At 33.6% G+C, this 19,043-nt stretch overlaps 5 protein-coding genes across 6 annotated transcripts; 3 read left to right on the top strand and 2 right to left on the bottom strand.

The window, feature by feature from the left end:
* Positions 1-961: 961 nt before the first annotated feature.
* On the bottom strand, positions 962-3,785 carry LOC128677933 (allergen Tha p 1-like). Its single transcript, XM_053759106.1, has 3 exons — positions 3,653-3,785; positions 2,521-2,707; positions 962-1,288 (listed from the first exon to the last, which is right to left on the bottom strand). Exons 1-3 carry the CDS (start codon positions 3,653-3,655, stop codon positions 1,083-1,085), a joined length of 396 nt encoding a protein of 131 aa, XP_053615081.1. The 5' UTR covers positions 3,656-3,785; the 3' UTR covers positions 962-1,082.
* A 5,558-nt stretch (positions 3,786-9,343) lies between these two features.
* Positions 9,344-12,909, top strand: LOC128677929 (allergen Tha p 1). 2 transcript variants are annotated; one of them, XM_053759096.2, is made up of 2 exons: positions 9,344-9,448; positions 12,391-12,909. In XM_053759096.2, the coding sequence occupies exons 1-2, from the start codon at positions 9,381-9,383 to the stop codon at positions 12,779-12,781; spliced, it is 459 nt and encodes a 152-aa protein (XP_053615071.1). In that variant the 5' UTR covers positions 9,344-9,380; the 3' UTR covers positions 12,782-12,909. The 2 variants fall into 2 exon arrangements, with proteins under 2 accessions (XP_053615071.1, XP_053615072.1); XM_053759097.1 differs by lacking the exon at positions 9,344-9,448 and adding an exon at positions 9,461-9,519.
* Positions 12,899-18,966, bottom strand: LOC128677938 (uncharacterized). Its single transcript, XM_064436555.1, has 4 exons — positions 18,721-18,966; positions 16,558-16,736; positions 13,576-13,813; positions 12,899-13,296 (listed from the first exon to the last, which is right to left on the bottom strand). The coding sequence occupies exons 1-4, from the start codon at positions 18,899-18,901 to the stop codon at positions 13,112-13,114; spliced, it is 783 nt and encodes a 260-aa protein (XP_064292625.1). The 5' UTR covers positions 18,902-18,966; the 3' UTR covers positions 12,899-13,111.
* On the top strand, positions 14,718-16,522 carry LOC128677922 (uncharacterized). The gene has a single exon (XM_053759090.2). The coding sequence runs from the start codon at positions 14,811-14,813 to the stop codon at positions 16,365-16,367; it is 1,557 nt and encodes a 518-aa protein (XP_053615065.1). The 5' UTR covers positions 14,718-14,810; the 3' UTR covers positions 16,368-16,522.
* On the top strand, positions 16,743-18,604 carry LOC128677926 (EF-hand domain-containing family member B-like). The gene is given in 1 exon segment (XM_053759092.2): positions 16,743-18,604. A coding segment is annotated over 1 exon segment (1,578 nt). The 5' UTR covers positions 16,743-17,026.
* Positions 18,967-19,043: the final 77 nt, after the last annotated feature.

Here is a 19,043-nt window from a genome sequence, read left to right as displayed (position 1 = left end):
ACAGTGGGATATTAAGTGGCAGACTTACTAAAGTGGTAGATAAAATAATAAATTAATTGTCTTCCTCGATTAAGAAAATAGGGGAAAAATGACAGGATTATTTCGATGAAAACATGTGAAAATTGTTTGCCATAAGAACCATGATATAATTTATTACTAGTAAGTTTATCTTTGGAGTTTAAGTATTCACATATCAGTTCAGTATTTTCACAATGTCTCATCAATTTCATAACTGCCTCTCTCAGCCTTCAAACTAAACACAACAATGCAAGCGCTGCTGTTCGGCGGCAGAAATAGATGAAAGTGGTACCCATACAGACGACCCTTGTACCAAGGTCATCGTCTGGTGAAGTGAAGTATTTAAAATTTTTGTTTGATAAATATTATGTAAGTATATTTATGTGGTTATGTAATTTAATAATACGTTTATGTCTATTGTATTTACGGGTTTTTTGCAGTTCCCATAGAAAAAATCATTACGTCATCTGATGCAGTCTACAGCAATAAATATAATTAAATCCCTCTATTAAGGTCGCATATATTTATAATTTCTATAAAATATTCGTAAAATGCGCGCACAAAGCTTATATACAATTTATATTTAGATTTATAATAGGATAGGATTATATCAATATCTACTTATATTTAGATTTATAATAGGATAAGATTGGAAGCGAATTGGTATATTTCGTGTACATAACTTTGTAAGCGAAGAATAATATTTTGTAGTAGTGTAGTAAAAGAGACAATTAAGCCACTTTCTCAATAGTCTGTCCACGGCGTCTGTCACTGTTTCTAGGTCCAGGCACGCTAAGTATTGTTGTGCGTTGTCATCTTATCAGCATAGTGATCTATCTATTATATTCTATCTGTATTATACTTTATGTATGTTTGTACCTATGTCTCATAAATAAACATTTTTATACTCAAAATCGACAAAATCAAAAATACTGAAGAAATATAAAAAAAACCCTTTAATAAAATAATAAAAAATAAAAAAATAAGGAAAACGAGACGAGTTTTCGTTGCGAGAAAAAAATTGCTCTACTGCAGCGAAATAAATGAAAGGGAGAATATTCGTATTATTCTTCTGGAATCACAATGCCGTTGGCCCTCGCTCGGTCTTCATACTTCTTCCTGTACTTCCCTTCAGGGTCGAACTTGTCAGTCAGCTTGTGCCAAAGGTCTAGGTGGTTTTTGATCAGGTACTCTATGGATGTGTAGGCACCTTTCTCCTGTGCTTCGGTACATTTCTCACAGCCGGTTTCTATAGCCTCCTGGAGATGTTCTGAAAATTTTTATCAAGACATATCTTAAAAAGACGTGCGTGCTTCACTTAAACTATATTGTACTGTAAATTTTTCAGTAGCTATTATTTGAAGGGAAAACATACATATTTATTACTGGCTCTAAATAATATTACTAAATGTAATTTTTATTTTTAATGTTTGCGATCAAATATTTAACTTCCTTAGTTCCATATCGAAAGAATCAACACTAATTCTAATGATCGCTACAAAAACGGCTCAATACAAAGAACAAAGCAAATCAGAAATGTATTTTAAATACGACGGAACAAACATTTGAGGTTATCTGGATCATTATTATGCTTATCGTGTAATTTGGCGGAAAATAATGAGCTTTATTTCCGCGAGTGTGAATGTATAATGTAACATTGGTTTATTTTTAGAGTATATGATCCACGATGTAGTGTCGCCTATTATAAATAAATAAATAAATATGGCCAAATCACACAGATTGAACTAGCTCCAAAGTAAATACTAACCGGGCTTTACTTCCATGGGAATGTCGGAATAAAAAGTATCCCGTATTACTCAAGAACAATGTAGCTTTATTGATGAAAGAGTTTTGGTGATCGGTTTAGTGATTACGAAGATTACCACCTACACACAAACTTACAAATACTTCCATTTTATAATATTAGTGGAGATCTACAATAAAATTGCGATGGTGGATCAATGGTTAAAACGAGATATTTCTCGAAGCGCACTTGTTTTGAGCGCAACCGTCGAAGCGCATCAAAATTATTATTCGAACCGTAACAAAAAAATGCGCATCGAAGAATACAAAAAATATTGAAATATCGTTCTTCAAAGCGCACCCAGGTTTAAAAATAAATAAGGGAGAGCCATGAAGTAATACAAACACTCACCAGTGCACTAGAATTTCCCAAGGTTGAATCCTAGACGAATTTTCATACCAATTAGATTCATGTACCACCACTTACTTCCGGTGAAGGAAAATATGATTAGTGAACCCACTCTAGTTAATATTTATTTAAAAAAATCAAAGTCAAATAAGGTAAGTAATCATCTTGTGTGTGTGTTTTTGTAAAATGGAGATCACACTTTCTTGACTATGTTAATGGAGAACACTCCATTGATATTGCCAGGAAACTCGTGTGTGATGAATTCCACGTAATTACCACGACCCTTAGCCATAAAGAATAGCTATCTATAAATAAGGAAGTTAGTACAATAAAATTGAAAGACATTCTACCTTTGAGTTCCTTGCCCTCGGGCGTGCACTTGCCCTTATCCAGCACGCAGTTAACGTAGGCTTCCAGCAACCGCTTATTCTCCAGGATCTCTTGGATGTTGATGTTGTCGTACTTGTCCGTGTACTTGTCGCTGGGGCGTGCCAGGGCTGCCACCACGCAGCAAAGCAGAACTAGGGTCTTCTTCATCTGAAAGCAAGTTGGCAACAGCGTTGAGGAATAGTTTCATCATTTATTTGCGTTAGTTTCTGTTTCTACTTCAATTAGATACAATGTCTTGGATGCTCAATGCTTGGATGGACCAAGTATGTGCTCAAAGCAAAGAGAGAAAGAGATACTGATATCTCTTGGTTCTCGTGTACTTGATTTCTTCCGCAGTCGTCAAGCCTCGGAACTCAATAAACACTTTACTCCTTTTTCTTTTCGCACCACCTTCAACATCCATAATTGTATCAAGTGTCATATTATTTTATGAGATAACTCTACAGAGTAAAATGTGTAAGAAAAATCATTGGCGTAAGTGTCAATAATATACAAAAAAATTAATGATTTAATGAATGCATGCGTCACGTTTGAGGCAAAAAAATAGACCTGGCAGAAATTTCTAGCTACAGATCTAGCATAAGATTATTTTGTTTATATGATTATAATACGAAAACTGATAAAGCACTCAAATGAATGCCCCAAAATATTAAATGTGGAAGAATTGGTGTATGAAAATTAAGCACCTAATAATTTTAGAAGTACATAATAAATTGGTTATATGCATCAATATGTTAAATACATGTATTGCTGAATATTATATAAATATTGTAATAGATCTATCGTTATTTGGCATGGATGACTTGTCCATCAATATTCGAATGGTAAATCAGAATGTTTTAAATTTTAATATGTGTTATTAACTCCACAAAATGATCATTACTATTACTGTCGAGTCATGACCTAATTACGTAGGCAGATTAGGTCAAAAATCCAAACGTGCCGAAATTGACATTAATTTTTAATGACTGTGGGATGAAATCTATAAGAACAAAATTACATACTCATATGGAATTATAAACACAAATCTTTACTTCACTGTCACAATTTATCAAAACAACGATTGTCCACCGATAACGTGTTGTCACCTACCATTGGTGTCCGGTGATCACAGGTGGTCGTCAGTGACTTACGACGCCAGCAAAGTACTCGTATTTATACCAGTGTCCGTCGTGGCTAAAACATCTAATTTGCCCCTCGTTACTTCATTATTTCATTTGCGTACGATGCATAAAACCGCAAGATTCTTATAGAGGGTGTATGTTGAATAAGAATTAGAGCAGACTCTATTGTTCTGATTTATGCTACCTGAGGTTAAATATCCGTTCTTCGTTTCTTATTATTTTAACTTATCTACTATCATAAGTTAGATTTCAATTAGACATTTAATGTTTAATTGATCATTTAATTAATTAATCACAGAATAGAAACTTCATTAACATAATCTGTTATTAAATTACTTTCCTTTGCAGATATCGTCCCAATGCTGATATAGGAATAGAAATAAGAGTTTATTACAGGGTTAATATCATCATAAGTTCGTTAAACCTTTAATCTGTTTTAAAGTTCTTTAAACCTATATGCTGTTCATAAATGCTTTAAACCTATAATCTGCCTAGTAGTAGAGGCTTCATTGATCAACAAACATAGAGCTTTATCACACATACATATTAGTTACGTGAGATAGAAATAGAATTACCCGGTACATCAGATATTTATTATTCTTTGCGTTAAAGATATTAATTTTAAGTGTCTTTTGAAGGATAACGATCAAAACCGTAAGGTACCAACGATAATTTTGTGTGTGATGTTAAATCAACCTGTATGTGAGAAAATCAAAGGGGAAATACGGTGGCAATTCTTCCGTTGTTCAAGATCCTCGCCTTGGAATTAAATTTTTAATATATTTTAGTTTCTTGGAACATCTAGGTAATAAACTAGTGCATTACGGATTCAGCGAAGGCTGTAAAAGTATTTTTCACAATTCTAACCTTGCTCAATTAGACTAGAATATTTCACAAAATAAACAAGTACGAGTATTTACCGGCATTGCTGTGTAATTTATATTCTAATTTTACGTTGTCATACTGTTTTTGAAAGGCAATTTCATACGTAACGCGCTACTACGCACCCAGAAATATCCATAAATAAAAATAGACTAATTGTTTCAAGGTTGTTCATAAGAGATGTATTTGAAGAAAGTACATTGTAACGTTCTAATATTTAATAAGTAACCATATTTAATAATATAATTAATTTATAATTGACATGAGATCTCTCTATATACTCGTTTATGTACTTATACATATAGGACATAGATTATTATAATGTATCCAGACATGCATGTCGATGCAGCCTTCACGTCTGTGTGCACCAGGCTTAGCAATAAATTTATCATTATATCTAGGTAATTATTATTATAATATCTAGAACGTAATGACTGCTTCCATGAATGTAGAATATCCTTTGTTATTTAAACTATTTCGTCCCACTGCTGGACAAGTCTCCCTCTCCTCGATTACAGGAACTTAGACTCTTTTCTTTTAAATTGTTCCTTTCTCTTAGCATGCAACAAAAGATTTAAGAATCTTACCTAACCTAAGCTTTACCCAATATCCATTGGATTGCTGCAAATATTGTCTATGCATTAGTAACTCACGTAATTTTGCGATGTTTGGTTATACACAAAAACCTTTCATAATGTTTTTGGCAGAGTTTTATTTTCTGAAAATCAAACTTCAATGATAGATGTATGTGGCTAATTGGCTAGATTTTTGGTATGGGAAATAATTGTCAACACAACACATGATTCAGAATATATATGTATACATCAAATATCTGATAGATTCTACTTAATTTTATAATAGTCGCAAAGGTCCAAAGTCTTATAGCCTTGGACTATTGGTGCTGGAAACCCCAATATTCATGTCCACCACTATAACTAGCATAGAATATGTAAATGGAAATTTTGTTCTTAAAAAACGTATCAAAACAAAACAATTTGACATTCACAATTTTTTTTCGGAAATATTCATTTACGATTATAATTCTTAATACTACAAACTACTAGCACTTGGGAACAAGCTTTACCTAGTTTTATAAAAATAAAGGTAAAAGTAATAGAATTGATTTTTTTATTTCAAGCGAAGATAAATATTAAAGACAGTATGTACATATTCTTCATCATGATAACAATTTTTTACTCCTTACGATATGATTTTTTGTATCGTGCATTTATCTTCGTTGAATCAACAGCTCATTTTATAATAACCCAACGCTTAGTTGGATAACAATCAAAATGATAGCATAGTATGATAGCTTTACAGTGCCAAATGCCCACGTATCTTATACGAGAATTACGAAGTAATTGCTCATTTCAACGCGATATTACTGGTTTTCCCGTAGGTATAGTTGATATCACTGTCAGTCGTTCGCCCGTCTGTCACCGGCTTAGCTCAGAAACTTTAAAATTCAAACGACGAAATATCATAAATAACTTTATTCTGTCGAAAAAGGAATCTAACGAATTTGTCATATTTTTTCGGTGTTATTAAGATCTTTCTAACTTATTAGCTAAAGAGTCTTAAAGGCATTTAAGCTAACAGGCTTCTACAACTACCATCTAGTAAAGTAGTCGTATACACACTTGTGTTACATATCAAGAGATATGTAAATCACAAATGAAAAAGTGAAGTGTTTAAAACTTCAAAGAGTCAACCAGTGTGTAGAATTCCTTACGTTGTTTTTCGATACCGGAAACATGTGGTCTATAAATGGTATATGAAAACAAGGGTATTTTTGAAACCTGTTCGTGGAATGATCAATAAGGTTTCTCCTTTGAGAGCTTACTAAAGGAGAAACTTAATTGATTGTATTTTTCGAAGCCTAAGTGGCCTAGCCTTTATTCTTCAAAAATAAGCAATGTACGTCGAAACAAGGCCATCATGGCCGATGTTTGCCTCAATGTTGGTTTGCCATCTACTACATTTGCGTTGCATTATTCACTAGGCTACGCAGACTGCTGGAACAATCGGTGTATGTACTTAGATAATTGGTCTGTGCTGGAAATAAAAGGTGGCGCTATAGATACAGCCCGCATAACTTTTTGACTCTAGAGCCGGCTTACGTTACGGCTCCGTTGTTTTTCCATGAGTTTTGACACTGACGTACGTTGACGTAAAGAGTTATGCCATATTGCTCAGTCCTACTAATAGTGTCTTGGGAAATTAATGCTAGAACATTGAAAAAAAAAGTCGCATACAAACTCGTGATGTAGGTACGTTGAATGGCATCCGGCTTCGATCGAACGACATCATGCGATTTCTAGAATAACAAGGAATATTATTATGTATATTTTACATCATATATTTTATTACTTTCATGATTTATAATTTCCACTGCTTTTTTCTTTCTGCTCTTGTGATTACCTAACAATATCCTGCTTCCCAAATATCAACATCATTTAAGTCAAATTTAAGTAAATTCAACTACGATCCACATGTATCTTATACCAATGGAATTTTAAAATACATAAGCCTTTGTCCAGCAGTGCAAGGCTGTGCAAGTATTATCCTTACATATTATAAAACAAAGTCCTTTGTTTGTCTGTTCGCAATAAACTCAAAAACTACTGCAAGGATTTTTATACGGTTATCACCGTTAGGTTCAGGTGTGTAAATTATTATGGTTTTACCCGAGCGAAACCGGAACGGAAGCTAGTGTGCTAATAAAAAAAATTCTTTACAAATACAACAGTAAACCTTCACTTCACAATGCTGATAAAAACTAACAATTGTGAGCACCTAATGGGAAACTTTTTCAAGAAAAGGACGACAATTCAAAGATTCTTTTAAATACAAGGTAGGTAATTAAAAACATTGATGAAATAAACGACTATATTTCGATAGAGTAAAGCACAACTTCGTTCCCAAGGGAATACTGAGACAATAAAATGGAATGGAATTTAAAAAGCACGCAATCATTGGACAATAAAATGATGAATCGAAGAGAAAAATATTGTACCTACCTAGTGTAATTTTTTCTTAATGTGCTATTGTTTCCACGGGACACAGTTTATTCAAGACATTACTTTTACAACTATAGCATCCTAAAGTCAGTTTGTGATCCTTGCTATCTTGGAATTTTCAATTTAAATATAGTTTCTTTTTAATGAGATAAACATGAAGATAGCCAATTTAATATATAAAATTACTCAGATTTCTATTACTGACCCAGAGTAGCTTCCTCGTAGGTAAATATATCTTAATATCTAGCTGGTATTGTGTTGTAAGAACTGTTAATTGAGCGGTAAGGTAATACTTTGCTGTCACGAGATCAAATTGTTTGCATGAATAAGACTGTGAGCTAAACATTGAAATTATTCCGCAATCCGTAATTTATCCTACTTCCTATTGTTTCGATTTGTAGGGTCTCATACAATCCAATCTCAATTCTACCAGAAACCCGTCATCGCCACCCTTCGAGTTTCGCAACTTTTGGTTCTGTCTATCCCACAAGGGATGAAGACTTTGCCCTATCTGTACATATTTCGTTCTATTCTACTAATATCCTAGTCTAATATTCATTCCACTTAACGACCACGACCGTTAGCCATGAGGAATATGACTGTAAGGAAGGAAAGAAGAATACTCAATAGCGCTAAAATAATTACACGGATTTCGATGATAGATCTTATACAATACAGAGTATTTTCACAATGATTGCATTGTGGTTTTGAACACATATGTAGTTACTAGGATCATTGAGTCTCATAACACAATAATTATGCAAAATGTAATTGTCACAGCAAATGGTAAGTGGGCGTGAAAGGGCAAGTGTCACAGCGAAATAGACCACTTCATAGTAATATAATTAATTTTAAATTACATGAGTACTTGTATAAGAAAAAATATAGCTTCTACGGGCTTTTCATAATGAAAATTAGAACTGCTAAATAATCAACAGATTCTTTTTTAAGTTTAATGAATTCGTCGTATTTGAAGGTAAATCTTTTAGTACTTTGGGCTCGACTTAGCTTGATTAATTAGATTTTTGCATGCATTGATCCATGCTCTTTTTTGCTACGAATAACTTATATGTCAACGAAATAAATAACATAAGAAACTAAACGGCGGACCCCGATTGGACTAGGTATAATTAATTTGTATACGAGGTATATTTCCACTACCTATGACCATCTCAATATTAAGAGATCTCTCTACAAAAAACTAAGCTGTCTGAGTCATATATATATATGACTAATTCATAAATTTCAACCATCTTAACATATGTTGCTATAGCTTTCGTCGATAGTGCACGCGTTGTACCATTAAATGGTTTGATCTTGTATCTTAATTGATTGTTGATTTAATTACCATATTCCAAAGTAGAATACTACAAGAAAAGAATTTTTGATTTATTTATATTTCATTTATCTATATAATGCTAAGATTGTTACCGACTTGAGAAATTCAAACAAGAGCCTATATAGGGTTATATAGGTTTTTTTCTCTTATTTAGGTAGAAACCTATTAAAATAACCGAAAGATTATTAAATATTAAAAGATATATTTAAGTAATTTTTATCTCACAAAAAATTAAGAAAGCAATCAAAAATGCATAAAAAAATAGCGACCCTATAAAAACTTACGGCAAATTTTCAGATATTTAGTCGATTCATATGCAGATCTTGAGTCCTTTGGAAAAATTAATAGGTATAGTGAAAACTTCAGTTTTTTTTTTCATTATGAATTATGAATCATTGCTTTGTTTTAATCTGTGACGTCAAATTGCTTAACTCCAGCTTGAGACCGCGGTATAAATGTGCCATGGTGGCGAAGCCTTCGCCACAGCTTACCGAAGGGTCGGCCAAGGAGTATCTAAACACAGGTGAGCGTCTACTGTGAACTAATCACAATGTCGATCATCTATAATTACGAGGACGTTGATATCGATTTGGTGTTAGTAGTGAGTTTATCAAACACTATTGTTTCGGGGTTCGGTTCTGTTTGGTGAATATTTGTTATGTTATGGTTGGACTGTATTGTAATACAATGTGTTGGGTTCATCTATACTCTATACCATTCGATGTACTGACCGATAATAAATATTGTTTAGTCGGAACAGTTTGGTTAATAATAGTTTGGTCGGATCCATTTCCAAATATTTACTGATGTCGCAATCGAGACAGATCCACTGTGCATGTCAAAGACAAAAACAAAGATTATTTATTTGCAAAAACATGAGTATACATTTTTTTACAATGTGGTTTTAAAAGAAGAGCTTAATCCTGTATGTTTGACCGTCCACGAATATGCAAATTTAAATAATGAGAGCATGCTGTCATCCCACAAAACAAAATCGAATAAATAAAAGTAACTAAATTAACTAAATTTTTATCTAAATCTATCATTAAAAATATCGTTCAAATTATAATAACATTTATCAATCAGCAAGGACCTGAGGTGCTTTTTAAATAAATTTAAATTCTGATCTTTAATTTGTTGTGGATAAATGTTGATGTCATGATACCAATGTTAACAATTTACGAAACTTTAGGCTTATGTTCTTATAACTTGTAAGTAATATTTGTTTGTTATTATACATGTCCTAACCCTTGACCATTCCGCAAAAGGTTGCGGAATGCTTTTAGACGATTGGGAGATTTTATGACATAAACTAATTTTATATCACTATTTTTTGATATTGGTAAACCAAATTGGGTTTGATATCTATCACTATCACTACGCCATCCTGAAGATTCATAAGTTTTCGAACACTTCATTACATTTATCAATTATTTTATCATTGTTAAAATAGTAATCTGTTTCAAGTGTCTATACTCAGCGGGAACACCTGGGTCTTTTGTAAAAGTCTGCTTATTTAATTTCTCTTTCTTTCTCTCTGCATTACAATGCTCAAAGTCCGCTTACAAAAATGAACCGATAAATTTTAAATATTGCGCTATAGTTGTTCGATCAGCTGACGTCAACTCTCTTAGATAATGTAATTGTTGCATAGAAGTTATAAAGGCAAAGGATACAATTTTACAGCTTTTTTTATAGAAATCTGCTTCATAATATCAATACAGAAATAAATATATCTAAGTAAATATGGCGTACGGTTCCTTGAACTACTCCATTTTCTCCCGTGGGTGTCGTATGAAGCGGATAAAGATTTCTGTATTGATATTATGAAGCAGATTTGTATAAAAAAAGCTGGCGAGCTCGCCTGCTATCCAGAAATTCCACGGAAGCGAATACAACCAATTTTAGATTTCTTTTCTTCTCATTCAACGTTGAAATATTTCACTGAATCATTCCCATTTTACTTTCTGGATGCATATTTTATAATTGTAAACGTGCCTTACGTTACGCCTTAGTTACGTATTCTGAAATAAAAGTTACATGATTTCGACATTTGTATTTATGAGTGTTGTTCTTGATCTGTCTGGAGTTAAGTACTTGTATAGTTGGTAGGTAGTGGTATGTTTGTTACGAAGTTTGCGTCATGCATGTTAAAATATATATTCATAGGTCACCACAAACTGGTAGACCTAGAGATCAAGTAAACTAGTATTTATTCTGCATCTTGACAATGTATTTAAGTGTTTTGCCATTGTTAACGCTAACTGATTAATGAAAACTACAAAATTTATCATTGATGACAATTGCTCATAGCTTCTCTTTACCTTGTTAGAGGTTTCTCGGCTACTTCCTCAGACATAAAGCGTCAGTGCAAGGTTCTATCATCATGCTTTATTCTTCACCACTTCGCACGGTGTTCATTGTCAGAAAACATTAAATAAAAATAATTATATTATCCTTAAGTATTTGTCAGTTTAACTAAGTTGTAGTCTATAATATAGTACGAGTAGGTGACCATACTAGCATAAAACCTTCTTCTCGTACGCGTGTCAACGGCTAACGATTCGTTAAAATTTTTGCAGGAACTAATTTTATCAAAATCCACCCTATAAAGTACTTTCCGGGTCAAGTTATCTAAATAGTAACTAAGTAAAATGACTACATTTCAAGACTATATATAGATATACTATATATTAAAGAGTACTTAAGTCTGTAGTGGAGGAGTACCACAGAAATAAAAACATGCATTTTACATACATTCTCCGCTGCAATCTAGATGGCGCTGCTGTCAATATCAAACGCGCCTATTTTCTGTCGAAAACTCGTTTCATGGCACATTCTTGACTTTTCTGGAGCCATCAAACCGAAAGTTATCTATGTAGTTATTCATCGCAGCGTTATATTCATGCAAAGCCTATGAAAAATATCGAATGGGCTACGATGCCATTATCACTTAGCCTCAACAATAAACAATAGGTAGTTGTTGTCTAATTAAAATATTCCTACATGTACCTGATCATGCCTGGTTTGTTCTCAACCATTGTTGCGTAGTTTTATAATTACTTACCTTCTTGGTATATGATAAGTCGATATAAAATCAAAATATATATGTATATTTACTTATAAGGTCGTATGTCAAAGTAATTTCTTATATCTTATAATAAATCTAATCGGTGTTAAGGGAAAAAATGTTATATATAACTAGTCTATAAAAATATGTCAACATTCAGTGTAGATACAGAAGTAAAGCACAAAATAATGTCAAATTGTGTGTCAAAAATGTCTTTATTTCAATGGCCTAAATTTAATACCTACTCATTTCAAGTCCAAGATAAACAGGCTTAGGCTTCTTAAACCTTTATGTAGAACTTACCTATACTTCTCCTATTTATTAACTTGCAGATTTTACTTGTAGGCTGCTAAATGTCGTCCAATTAAGTAATAATAATTTATTTCTTATTACAGATTAAACATGAAGTATATAGTTCTAGTCCCATTAATGGTGGTCCTGGCTCTGGCGTGGGGCAAGTCCACCTACACCGACAAATGGGACAACATCAATGTTGACGAGATCCTAGAATCCCAAAGACTTCTAAAGGGATACGTCGACTGCCTCATGGAAAGGGGTCGTTGTACTCCAGATGGGAAAACTTTGAAGGAAACCCTACCTGATGCTTTAGAAAATGAATGCTCCAAGTGCACAGCCAAGCAGAAGAACAGCTCAGACAAGGTTATTAGGTTCTTGGTCAATAAACGCCCTGACCTATGGAATGAACTGTCCACAAAGTATGACCCCCAAAACATTTACCAGCAGAGATACAAAGACAAGATAGACTCAGTCAAAGAGAAAAATTAAATAGAGACTGTATAAAATGATTGAAATAAACTGCCAGCTTCTATTTATAGAGGTTGAGGAGTTGAAATTATTGTGATAAAATTGATGATGGTGATATTGGTATTTATAATAAATAAGTTGAATCGAAATGTGTTTGTATTTCATTTTTAAAAACAAAGGAATCTTAATATACTATGATATACATACATTTATCATAGTAGAATTATTTTTCCTTACTTACCATATCTTATGTTTATAAAACACAAAAATTGTTTTCATTACATTCCAATCATGAGAACGTAATTTGCAAATTATATGGAACACATTAACATTAAACTAAGTAGCTCATTTTTAATCTTCTTGTAAAAACTTGTTAAAATTGTCCCTGTATTTCTTATCTTTATCGTATTTATCGACCAGCTGAGTCCAAGCGTCCGGATGGCTGTCCATAACTGCTTTTATTACTTTCTTTATGAGTTTCTTTTGTTTCGGTGTACATTTTCCACAAGATGTCTCGAGCGCCTCAGGTATTACTTCTGCAAATACAATGCAAAACGTATTCATACATGAAAAAACCTATGATGTTGGATGAAGAATGACACTACTCATACTACGTAAATGCAATCTACATAAAATAATTGGTAAACTTAAGTTATATTATTATTCCCTTACTTATAGTCGAAGCTGATTTTAGAAATCATGGAATTTCATAACAATGTACTATAAATAAATTTAATAATCCTTGCTTCTCAAAAACACAATGTACTTTTCATGACCAAGTACCTAAAATAAAACACGACAAATTAAGGCCTTACTTTTGAAATCCTTCGCTTCAGGTGTGCAAGGACCTAGGTCTAGGAAACACTTGGTGTAGCTCAGAAGAATCCGGTCATTCTCCAGCAAAGGCTGAACATCAAAGTCATCATATCGCGAACTGTAGAAATCACAACGTACCGAACTTGTAAGAGCAATAGCAAATAGTGCTTTTAGTATCATTTTGGAGCTGATACCCATTGAAATTCGTTTTGAATAAGTATTTATCGAGCATATACGTTAATATATAGAAGATAATAAATTTGAAAACGTACAATTGTTTATTTATTTACTGTTCGAAAGGAAACACATAACGCAAGATTTTAACTCAATACTGGAAGACTTGGCAGACTTCCTTTGGTTTATATAAAGTAGATTGTCATTGTCCATAACTGCACGTTGAATACGAGTAAATACGACAAACTACCAATTACCATCCACTCCGTGGTCACAATTCTAATGTGTGTATTACCAGTTCGTTACTGCACGAGAATCTGTATGTTCTGTTTCTTCACTTGTATCTATAATAACGACTTCTTAATTGTATTGTTTAGGTGCCAAACATGGAATCAGTAGGTACTCCGTAAATAAAATTAAATATGTTAGGACAAATCACACAGATTGAGCTAGCCCCAAAGTAAGTTCGAGACTTGTGTTACGGGATACTAACTCAACGATACTATATTTTATAACAAATACATACATAGATAAACATCCAAGACCCGGGCCAATCAGAAAAGATCATTTTCCATCATGACCCGACTGGGGATCGAACCCGGGACCTCTCGGTTCGGAAGCAAGCACTTTACCACCGCGCCACCGAGGTCGTCCGTACAGAGTACCTACTAATTCCATGATACCAAATAATTTGAAAACTGGATTTTTAAATTTTTTACAAGATATAGGTAGATCACAGACATAAGAACATTGTTCTTATATCTGTGAGGTAGATGAATATGAGATGTAGCTACTTACAAAAGCTTTTATTATGATGTGACCAAAATTTATTTCCGTGAAGTTAAAGCTGAAGATTAATGTTTAATTTTTAATTTACTAATTCCATGCTTCTAGGTAATTTTATTTTATTGTAACAAATTGAATTCTCTTTTGTATTTTTACCTTGACATCCTATTTTCAGATTGACACAATCTGACACAAGACAACTTATGCATATGTTTGATACAAAATATATTTTAGAAATATTTAAATAAAACGTACATACTTGTATAAACTAACAATGCCGGTCGATTGTCAAAGAGGAACATGCGGTGGAAAAGGCAACAAGGGGATGTTTTTCGAAAGGAGTCCAAATATTTGTGCTGCGGGCTTGCCTACCCAGCAGCCTGATGAACAAGTGAAAGATTCTCTGCAGCACTATCTTCTGAAGGATGAAGTAGACGCCTTAATGAGCGATGCCATTATTCCAGAAAAGAAACCGCGTCCTTTGCCACCTCTTCGTCATCCGATTCCAAGAGACAGACGTTTTGCAGGCATGTTTGGGGAGGTACCAGAGCTCGTCAATCCACCAAATAAGTCTAAATTCCGAACACTTATTGAAGATTTTAAAAATACCGCTTACTCATCATATTGGAAAAAACCTCTTGGAAGCTTACCTGATCCAGTGCCTATGTTACCAGAAGGATTCGATCGTTTTACAAATTTTGGCAAACCAACACCTTATCATGGACGTTTATATGATATTGTTATGCCAAAAGATCCTTATCCCGATAAAACTCCTGCATCCAAGAAACCCGGAGCGCAAGTGGACTACCATTATTGTCAACCCGCTTTCAGACCTGATCTTACTTATGGTCACAGGTCAAATATTGATAAAAGAGGAATTTACGTAAGGTGTTGCCTCACAGACGACAGAGTCAAATTAGGCACTGGAGGTAGAGTGATTGTTAATACTATACAATCTAATCATCAAAATGCAAATCAACCTAGGATTGGAAAAGTGTTAGCGCCATATGACAACATAAGTAACGTACCAAAAGGATATAGTTTTGGCAAGTTGAAACCTCCAGACAATTTGCCTGAGTGCCTTACAACTTGTGAAATAAATCCAGATCGACTTTTCTTTTTGACATGTTTAAAACATTTAAACACCCTTCGCAAGTGTTTATCAACAAGATTTTTGGCAACATTTTTCCGTGGATTTTATTTAAATTTAAAATATTTTGATAAAGAAAAAACTGGTTGGCTTCCTAAAGAAACTGTATATGAATTTTGTGGAACCAAATTAATTAGATTTGATCCAAAATTAATAGAGCCATTGTTGTCTATGTGGCAAGCTTTTGACGGATCAAGAATTGAATATAAAACTTTCGTGCACGTTCTGAATTACAGAGAGCCATCGCCTGAAATGCCAAAAGTGGAAGATGTACCGACAGATTGCCTTGATTTTCTTACAACCTACACAGAAATGGTGCAACCAAAAGAGCCAGATAACAGTCGCATGGCTGGAGTGCCTTCTGGAAGATACTTTGATTTAGATTTTCCGGTCACACCGGATAATTGCTCTAAAGCTGATAGAGCTTGCTTACCACACGAATCCGACGTGAAATCTTGTTTATGCCCTAGTGCTTTGACTTTACTGCATGTTAACCACCGACACATGTATGCCAAACGTGAACCAGAAGTTGTTAGAAGAGTATTTGAAGCGAGCGGTGAAAACTTTACTGATGAAAGTTTTAATGCTATCTGGGAAGAAGCTAAAAAGTTTCATTCGCAAGGCTGGGTTTGCTATGAAACTTTCAGACGAGCTTTAGAGGGTAATAAAAAAGAAGACTAATATTAAACATTTTTAATATTTCAAACCATTGTATTTTCTAGTCTAGTAATTTTTTGCATTGTTATAAAATTTAAATAACTATATTTGGATTTGGATATGATATACCTATTATAATTTTGTAAATTATTAATAAGTCAATAAAATAATCTTGAGTTGTGGTGACAAAATTAAGTACCTCTTCATAAAATTAATTGTTCAAGAATTGCTTGAAAGCTTCTTGATACTTTCCCGCGGGATCATACTGAGCCACTAGCTCAGACCAAATTTTCGGATGCCTTTTTTTAACTTCTTGAGCCAGTTGTTTGCCAGCTTGTTTTTGTCTGTCGGTACATTTAGCGCAGTGTGTTTCAAGTACTTCTGGAATTTTGTCTGAAATAAAACAATTGTGATGATAAGACTAATAATACAAAACAGCAGCAATATAAAAAGTAATTTTCTAAAATGAGCTCAGTGCGCCATAGATTTAGTACAAAAAAGAGGTGGTCCTTAACAATCGCGATGTTTTATTGCATAGATCAACAAAAAGCAAAAAAAAGTTTATTGAACACTTATAAGAATCCTCCTTGTCATTGTCAAACCGTCAAACTGGAAACTGAATATAAAATCGCATCAGCTGGTATTTTCAAAGCGAGCTATCTACTCAATTTGTATTGGTAAAAATGCCGATCACGTGTGCAATGGGTACAAGCGGAGGAAAGGGTAATAAAGGAATGTTTATTGAAAGAGATAAAAATGTATGTGCAGCTGGACTTCCAACTGCTCAACCAGAACAGTCAGTAAAAAACAATTTGGAGCATTACCTTATGCAAGAAGAAGTTGATGCCCTAATTGGTGATGCTATTAAACCATCTCCAAAGGTTATCTCTTTACCACCATTAAGACGACCTATGCCTCGTGACATGAGGTTTGCTGGAAGTTTTAGTGATGGATCTCTTTTGATTAATCCACCAACGAAATCTAAATTTCAAACTGCTATAGATGACATAAAAGAATCTTGCTATGAATCATACTGGAACAAACAGCTTGGTAAAAACCGTGATCCTACTCCTTTTCTACCATTTGGTTACGACTTATATGGAACAACGGCCGGAAAGAAAACTGATTATAAAGAAACATTATATGACGTCGTAATGCCTAAAAATCCTATTCCAGGCGACCTACCTCGTAATAAACACGTTGCTTATCAAAAAGATCGAAACTATTGTTCATCATCTTTTAACCCCAACACAGTATTTGGTATGAGATCAAATATTGATAAAAGAGGTCGGAACATGAAATGTTGTCTATTGGATGATAGAATTCCACTTGGAACTAGTGTTGCTAAGCCAATGAATACTTTACAAGCTAACTTAGTTAATAATAAAGTTAAATTGGGTGTTAGTGTTGCCCCAAACGATAATATTAGCCGTGTTCCAAAAGGTTTTGCTTTTGGTAAGTCAACCGAACTAAATCCTAATGAAAGTGCTGCCAGATGTCTAACACTATGTGATTTTAACCCAGACCGCATATTTTTTTAAAAATGTCTCGCACACCTTAATTCTGTAAGAAAATGTATAAGTAAGCGTTTTGATAATAGTTTTTTTAATAAGTTATACTTAAACCTGAAATACTTTGATAAAGAAGGTAAGGGTTGGTTACCGAAAGAATTAGTATATAATTATTGTGCAACCAAATATATACGATTTGATGCTACATTGATTGAACCATTGTTATCAGCTTGGAAAGCCTTTGATGGAATTAAAGTTGAATATAAAATCTTTGTTTCCATCCTAAATTTTACCCAAATCCCTCCAGAACTACCAAAAGTTGAGGATATCCCTGATAAATGTATTGATTTTAGTACAACTTACCGCGAAATGGTTAAACCCGGTCAAGATGTTGATATAAAAGATAGAGCTGGGTTACCAACTGGAAGGTATTTCGATGAAGATTACCCAGTAACGCCTGATGGATATTGTAAGGCTGATACATCGTACCTGCCTGATGAAACTGATGCAAGAGCATGTCTGAATCCTAGTCTCTTCACTAATTTAGGCATAAGCCACCGGGAAATGTATGCTAAACGAGAGCCACACGTTATTAAAAGAGTTTTCGAAGCCACCGGTGAACGTTTCACAGCTGAAGAATTTAATTTAATTTGGCAAACTGCTGAAAAATATCATTCAAAAAAATATGTTTGCTACGAGACTTTTTATCGTGCTCTTAGAGCAGTACAGTCACAGAATGTTAATAACTAGTTTAAATATTAGTTGTAATTTTATCTTGTGAGAGTGTTAGTTTATATTATGTTTTAATAAGTTGTATATGAGTCGTTTAAGAATGATATTTATTTGGATAAAAGTGTAAGCATTACCTTTTATTTTTTTTATTTCTGGAGTACAAGGTCCCTTATTCAGCAAACATTTTGCATATGATTGCAATAATCTATCATTGCTGAGAACTTCGGATAAGTCGAATTTATCTTCTATTTCCTCGTACTTATCATCGGCAAGAACAACTGCTGCTACGAACAAAATCACTACAGCCAACTTCATGTTTGTGCTGATTTCCTATGTTTATGTGATAAAGCTCAGGCTTGTAATGGTTTACAACTTAAGCGATCTAATATTTATATGGAAGGATCAAGGCTCCAAGATTTCTTGGTAAAGAAGATAATTTTGCAAATATGTCACTTTG

This window comes from Plodia interpunctella, chromosome 18 (genome assembly GCF_027563975.2).
Source record: "Plodia interpunctella isolate USDA-ARS_2022_Savannah chromosome 18, ilPloInte3.2, whole genome shotgun sequence".
NCBI lineage: Eukaryota > Metazoa > Arthropoda > Insecta > Lepidoptera > Pyralidae > Plodia > Plodia interpunctella.
Note: the sequence above shows the minus strand (reverse complement) of the source record. Positions and strands in the feature narration are given on the sequence as shown.

What these genes read in the sequence shown, in the direction of transcription:
- LOC128677933 (XM_053759106.1), bottom strand. An exon ending in CGAGGGCAAGGAACTCAAAG is followed by an intron (nt 1,289 to 2,520) that starts GTAGAATGTCTT and finishes AAAAATTTTCAG; the next exon opens with AACATCTCCAGGAGGCTATA.
- LOC128677929 (XM_053759096.2), top strand. Translation starts at nt 9,381, where the DNA reads ATGTGCCATGGTGGCGAAGCCTTCGCCACAGCTTACCGAAGGGTCGGC. An exon ending in CAAGGAGTATCTAAACACAG is followed by an intron (nt 9,449 to 12,390) that starts GTGAGCGTCTAC and finishes TTCTTATTACAG; the next exon opens with ATTAAACATGAAGTATATAG.
- LOC128677922 (XM_053759090.2), top strand. Translation starts at nt 14,811, where the DNA reads ATGCCGGTCGATTGTCAAAGAGGAACATGCGGTGGAAAAGGCAACAAG.
- LOC128677938 (XM_064436555.1), bottom strand. Translation starts at nt 18,901, where the DNA reads ATGAAGTTGGCTGTAGTGATTTTGTTCGTAGCAGCAGTTGTTCTTGCC. An exon ending in AGAAATAAAAAAAATAAAAG is followed by an intron (nt 16,737 to 18,720) that starts GTAATGCTTACA and finishes GTTTTATTTCAG; the next exon opens with ACAAAATTCCAGAAGTACTT. An exon ending in TCAAGCAATTCTTGAACAAT is followed by an intron (nt 13,814 to 16,557) that starts TAATTTTATGAA and finishes TCTATATATTAA; the next exon opens with CGTATATGCTCGATAAATAC.